Consider the following 6,847-nt stretch of genomic DNA (forward strand, 5'->3'; position numbering starts at 1 on the left):
TTTCATGCCTATAACAGTCTGATTAGCCAAAATTTCCAGTTGGGCAGAGAGCCTCCTTAGTTGTTTGACATTCAGGGCAACTCCCAGACTAGGGAACAAGATTGTTGCAAATCTTTCTCCCTCTGAAAGATACGTATTATCAGGATCATAGCCATGTTTTTCATCATATGATCTTTTAGGCCTGTTCCACCGGTCAGCTGCTTCCAATGCATGCAGGGGCTGCTCTCGCGGGTGTATCCCAATATTAGTGGGGACTAGGGTACCAATGGTGCAGGTACCAACCCATAGTGGGGGTAAGACTTTACCTCCCCACTTCCCACATATCCAGAAATACCCCGGAGGCAATCCTCCCATTGCATGGTTATCAAGCAGTATACCGGGCCTTGGCCTTCCAGGAATTTGATATTCCATGGGGAAGTTTCCTCGCGTCCGGACCAGATCTTGCCGCGGTGGGGGTGCAGCCTTCACCACAGGTGATCGGGGTGAAGATGCAGCACCACCCACAGGCGGTTGTGGTGGAGCCGCCGCTCCCGCCTCAGGTGGCTGAGTTGCTGCCCGAGGCAGCTCCGACCCGGGCTTAACCACATATATTTTGGGGGGCGTGTTAGCTTTCCCATTACGGGCCGGACGAGAGGGCGGTTTCTTGTCACCCCCCTCTGGTGAGGCCGCTTGCCTCCTCAATCTCTGCGAGTGATCATCCTGTTGTGGCTGTAGCTGTTCAACTCCAAAGTGTATGTTGTCATAATATACAGGGAGAGTGAGATTACAACGGGGGTAATCTCCTACTTCTATGAGATTGGCTTGGGGGAAGTTCTTATGATCAATTTCTGAGATCCCTTCTTTTGATCGTGTCAAACAGGCTGATGCGGCTGGTGCAGAATCATCAAGGGCCAATAAAAATTGGGCCGAATCAGTCAACCCCTCTTCACGTTCATATGTCCAAGGGGTGAACAATTTCCATCCAGATATATCCAGCAGTGGCCCTGCTTTCATGACCCAACCCTCATATTGGGAGTGAGGGCTATGGGCACAAATCCAGCAGTCTGCAACCTCTGCTTCTTTGGCTATCTCTTTAATTAATTGGTGGAACATGTTCTTGTCCCAACCCATCTGAGTCTGCACCAATGGCATCATTATCAATATCAATAAGTATAAGTGTGTCCTCATTTTTACAGTGTTTGTCCTCAATATCACAGAATTTCAGCCAACACAGAAACAGAATACAACCCACACAGGAACCCCCAATTCCCCACACCCAAAACCAAGTGTCCATTCGGTCTTTTGGGACACTCTCGGAAGTGTACCCTCCTTCCTTCTTCAAGGCGGTTCTTGGTAACCTGACCTCTGGGGCTAGCTCTAGGTAGCTTCGGGCCCCTCCTCTTCAGGGCAGCTCTTGGTAGCTTGACCCTTAGGGCGTGTGAGTGTGAATTTGAGTGGATTGTCCTTGTGTAGGTTTACCTTCCAGTAATCAGGATCTTTGGTGGTGTAGTCCTTCTTGATACGAGTGTAATGTACCCACGGCTTTATACCCTTTAACTTCACAGCAGTAGGGGTTGTAAGTAACACCTCCAGTGGTCCCTTCCACCTTGGGCCGAGGGGATCGCACTTCCAATCTTTCAGCCAAACAAAATCTCCTGGTGAGAAAGAATGTAACGCAGTAACGGGAAAAGGGTAACGCAGCATGCCAGTATATTTATACAGTTTGTTTAACACTGTACCCAAAGCTTGGACCTCTTTTATCAATTCTTGTTTCCCTAATTCATGTATGTCTCCTTGCAGAGGTCTAACTTTCAGAGGGGGTCTTCCATATAACAATTCATAAGGTGACAAACCCAAAACCCTGGTGGGGGTGCATCTAACCTTCAGTAATGCCATTGGCAATATTTGAACCCATGTCATTCCAGTCTCTTGACACAGCTTTGAGATGGTCCCTTTCAAAGTCCTGTTCATCCTTTCCACTTTCCCCGAAGATTGGGGCCGGTAAGCACAATGCAATTTCCATGCGGTTCCTAACAACTGGGCTAGGCACCCTAGGACCTGGTGAACAAAGGCCGGGCCATTGTCACTTCCAATGTGTAAAGGTATTCCGTACCTAGGGATTACATCCCTCATCAGGGCACGGCTGACCTCTACAGCCTTCTCAGAGGTGGTAGGATACGCTTCCACCCACCCTGAGAATGTGCATACCATTACCAACATGTAATGAAATCTTTGGACTTTTGGCATTTCAGTGAAATCAACCACTAGAGACTCAAAGGGTGTCGTTCCCAAATACTGAACTCCAGGTGGGAGCAATGGCCCCATCCTGGGATTGTTCTTAGCACAAATTTCACATCTTAAAGCAGCGGTTCTGGCCAAGGCATGCAAGCCGTCCACCCAGATTTGCCGTTCCAAGAGTGAAGCCATTCCTGTTGCACCTAAATGGGTTTGTCTGTGAACCTCCTTTACCAATTCCCATCCCAAAGCTTTTGGGACGAAGATTTTCCCATTGGGTAATATGAGAATATTACCCTTCCACTTTGCCCCTTCTGCTAGGGCCCACTCCTTCTCTTGTGCAGAGTAAGTCATGGACTCTACTGTGGGTGTGACATCCAATTGCAAAACTGATTCCTCTGATGTGCTCTCATCTGCTGCTTTCCTAGCCTGTTGATCTGCCAGGCGATTTCCCTGTGTTACCTGATCCTCACCATACTGATGTCCCTTGCAATGCATGACTGCTATCTCTTTTGGTTCCCAAACTGCATCTAAAAGTTGCAAAATTTCTGTTGCATTCTTGATCTGCTGTCCAGCAGATGTCAGCAATCCTCTTTCCTTGTAAATGGCACCGTGGGCATGCAGAGTGGTGAAGGCATATTTTGAGTCAGTATAAATATTGACTCTTTTTCCTTTAGCCAATTGGAGGGCCCTTATCAGAGCAATCAACTCGGCCCGCTGTGCGGAAGTTCCTGGAGGCAACCCCTTTGCCTCTAGGGTTTCCCCATTGCTATTCACCACTGCATATCCCGCTTTTCTTTCGGAACCAACCACACGACTTGAACCATCTGTGAAAAGCACCCATTCTGGAGTCTGTAGTGGCAGATCTTTGAGATCTGGCCTACTTGAATACACTTCATCCATCACTTCTAAACAATCATGCTGCATCAATTCTCCTTCTTCCACTGGCAACAAGGTAGCTGGGTTTAAAGTGGCGCATACTGACAATTTAACCTGTGGATTGTCCACCAACATGCTCTCGTACTTAAGCATCCGGCTATTGGTAAGCCAATGGTGCCCCCTATGTTCCATTAGAGTTACTACAGCATGGGGACACTTTAAAATCACAGGCTGCCCTAAGGTCAGCTTGTTTGCTTCTTCTACAAGAACTGCAGCAGCCGCCACAGCTCTCAAGCATGGGGGCCATCCACAGGCCACATTGTCCAGTTGTTTAGACAGATAAGCCACTGGCCTGGGCCAATCACCTACCAACTGAGTCAATACTCCTACAGCCACTCCTTTTCGTTCTCCTACATACAAGTAGAAAGTTTTGTCCAAATCAGGCAACCCCAAAGCGGGGGCAGACATCAAGGCTTTCTTCAATTGCTCAAAAGCATCCTGCTGTTCCGTTCCCCACACCAAGGGGTCTCCTGACTTCCCTTTTGTGGCCTCATGGAGGGGTTTGGCATATAGTCCGAAATTCGGAATCCATATACGACAAAACCCTGCCGCTCCCAGGAATTCTCTGACTTGCTTACGAGTTTGGGGGGTAGGGATGGAGCAAATGGCTTCCTTGCGCTCCACCTCTAGCCTCCGAACACCTTTAGCCAAGCGAAAACCTAAATACTTCACTTCCTGCTGAACCAGCTGAGCCTTTTTCTTTGAAACTTTGTAACCCTTGTCTGCCAAAAACTGCAACAAGGTCTGAGTTCCTTCTAGACATTCTTCTCGACTATCTGCACAGAGGAGAATGTCGTCTACATATTGGAGAATGGTCCATCCTTTGTCATTTTTGACCATTGGCAGCAAGTCCTGCGCCAGGGCTTGTCCAAAAATGGTCGGGGAATTACAGAACCCCTGTGGCAATCTTGACCAAACGAGTTGACCTTTGGCCCCTGTCCCAGGATCCTCCTTTTGAAATGCAAAAATCTTCTGGCTTTCTTCGGCCAATCTGATGCAAAAGAAAGCATCTTTGAGGTCCAGGACAGTAAACCATTGGTGATGGGGTGGAATAAGGCTAAGCAGTGTGTATGGGTTTGGAACTACCGGGTGGAGAGGGACTACTAATTTATTTACAGCTCTCAAATCCTGCACAGGGCGGTATGACCCATCCAGTTTTCTGATTGGCAACAAGGGTGTGTTCCATGGAGACTGGCAAGGAACCAGTATCCCATATCTTTCCAACCTCTCCAAATAGGTCGCAATTCCAACGATCGCCTCCCGAGGGAGCCGATACTGTCGGATTGCCACCGGATTTGCGAAGGGCTTTAATTCAATTATGACTGGTGGAACATCCTTTGCCAACCCCGGAGGGTTATCTTCTGCCCACACCTCTGGGACATTGAATGCTTCCCAGTCGGTTCTTTCTTCCAATACAGAATACAATCTCCACTCTTCCTCCATAGGTAGTTCCAAAGCCATTTGCAACTGCTGTTCTACCAGTTGTCTATCTGGACCTGTCCTGAATCCTGCCAACATTGAACCATCTTCCTCAAAAAGCAAGGCAGCTCTCATTTTGCACAAAAGATCTCTTCCCATCAGGGGCACAGGACATTCAGGCATATAAATGAATCTATGCCTGACCAGATGCCTTCCTAGCAAACATTCTCTCTCTGCCAACAAAGGACAAGCTTTTCGTCTTCCTGTAGCTGCCACAATATTTACATCTTCTCCAGTTGGGTGAGACACAGCCGTGTTCACCACAGACTTAGAAGCCCCGGAATCAAGCATAAACTCAACGGATTGATTTCCAACTTTCATATCGACCATTGGCTCCCCTGGTTCAATCCTAACCACTCCATGGCTACCCGGGGATCCGGGAGCCGGTCTGTCCTATTGCTCATACTCATCTTCCTCCCTCACGGAGGCCAATCCATGCACATCTAACGCAGGGTCAACTAACCCGGCTGCAACCGGAGCCCATCTGGGCTGTCCGGCAGCACCACGGTTCTGCCTTTTTCCTTTCCAATTTCCATTCTGCACTTTTCTATTCTGTCCTTTCCCAAGATCCACTTTGCAATCAGCTGCCCAATGCCCATGCTTGTGGCACCTTGCACATTCATTCTTTCCCAGTGGCTTGCCCCCTGGTCCTTTCTTTCCTTGATCTTTCCCTTTCCAGCCTGCTCCTCTAGGTCTTTGCGGCTGCCCTCCTTGGAACACAGCAGCTATGACCTTGGCCCTGCGGGCCACCGCTGTTTCTTCTTTCTTTGCCTGCACAACCTCACGAGACAGGTAAACCTGATTTGCAATCTCCAAAATCCTTTCCAAAGTCAAATGAGCCAAACCAGCATCCTTCTGTAACTTTCTCCGTATGTCTGGGCTACACTGGCTAGAGAAAACACTCTTCAACACTATCTTTCCTGCAGCTTGATCCCTCTGGTCATCCATGTCATATGGAGAAAACTTCTCAAATGCTTCCCTAAGCCTTTCCAAAAATGCCACTGGACTTTCATTCTTCTCCTGCTCCATCTGGTAAATCTTTTTCAAATTTGGGACCCTTGGAACTCCTCTTCTCAAAGCACGCACAACCAAATCCTGATACAACCTCAGTGCATCCCTACCAGGGCCATTTGGTTCATTCAGTTCCCAATGCGGGTCTTCCCTCACTGGGAATACCCTTTCCTGGTACACATCCACAGCATCTATACTACGAGAGTTTGCATGCTCCTTCGCCGCTTCCTGTCTACCCACTTGCGTCAACAACACTCGTTCTTCTGCTGTCAACAAAGCTTCTAACAACTGTTTCAAATCTACCCAGCTAGGATTGTGTGTCCGAATGATGCCTTCGACCAGGTTCGCCATACCTCTCGGATCTTCCGACCAGGCTGGACGGTTCGCCCGCCAGTTCAAAATATCCGACGAAGTAAAAGGAACGTGTTGAAACAAGGTCCTAGTCTCAAATGTGGGGCGCCCTTGGTCATCAAAAGACCGTGGTACCAACTGCGGCACCTCCCTTATGGGGCACAGTGTTGTCTCATCCTCACTTGACTCACTATACCCATGTGCCTGTTTGAATTCTGTTAGTTTCTGACGGGCATCTATTTTCGCCTTCCTCTCTGTCCGTTTCACCTCTTCAGAGGGGTAGAGCAATCGGGGGTCAGAACTCACCGCAGGCTGCTCCTGCTTGGGAGCGGTTGCCACTGTCGTGAGATCAATGAGGTCAAGCCCCCCCCATTGCGCTCGCCCCTCCATGTGATGCCAGTGGGGTATAGAGGGTAGGTATATACGGGGGAGCCGGCATGGGTTCATCAGCCGGATTCCCTGAATCTTGATAAGGGGGAGGTTTGGCAATTTGCCTTCCCCCTTTCTTTCCCATTGGGGTGCCAATTCCCCTCTGGGAATTACTTGAGGCAAGTCCTCTATTCCTCCCCGGCATCACCTCTTCAACCACCATGCATTTACACTCTTTCAACCAGTCTGGTGGCTTCCGTACAATATCATACCAAGCTGAGATGTATTTGGCCTGATCAGGGTGTACCTCACCAACAAATCTATAGACATTTGCAGTCAAAGCGAGATCGAGTGACCCTTCAGGAGGCCACTGGGGAGTGAGGGGGAATGAGGGCCATTCCAACTCACACAGCGAGCGCAACTTATTTGGCTTCATTCCTTTCTCATATGTGTATTTAGAAAACTTATCAAAATTATCTAACAT

At 48.7% G+C, this 6,847-nt stretch overlaps 2 protein-coding genes across 2 annotated transcripts; both read right to left on the reverse strand.

The window, feature by feature from the left end:
* Positions 1–1,180: 1,180 nt before the first annotated feature.
* On the reverse strand, positions 1,181–5,307 carry LOC134295906 (uncharacterized). Its single transcript, XM_062969409.1, has one exon. The coding sequence runs from the start codon at positions 4,960–4,962 to the stop codon at positions 1,357–1,359; it is 3,606 nt and encodes a 1,201-aa protein (XP_062825479.1). The 5' UTR covers positions 4,963–5,307; the 3' UTR covers positions 1,181–1,356.
* On the reverse strand, positions 5,026–6,384 carry LOC134295907 (uncharacterized). Its single transcript, XM_062969410.1, has one exon. It carries the CDS (start codon positions 6,382–6,384, stop codon positions 5,026–5,028), a length of 1,359 nt encoding a protein of 452 aa, XP_062825480.1.
* Between the last annotated feature and the right edge of the window lie 463 nt (positions 6,385–6,847).

The sequence above is a fragment of the Anolis carolinensis genome, chromosome 2 (genome assembly GCF_035594765.1).
Source record: "Anolis carolinensis isolate JA03-04 chromosome 2, rAnoCar3.1.pri, whole genome shotgun sequence".
Classification (NCBI taxonomy): Eukaryota; Metazoa; Chordata; class Lepidosauria; order Squamata; family Dactyloidae; genus Anolis; species Anolis carolinensis.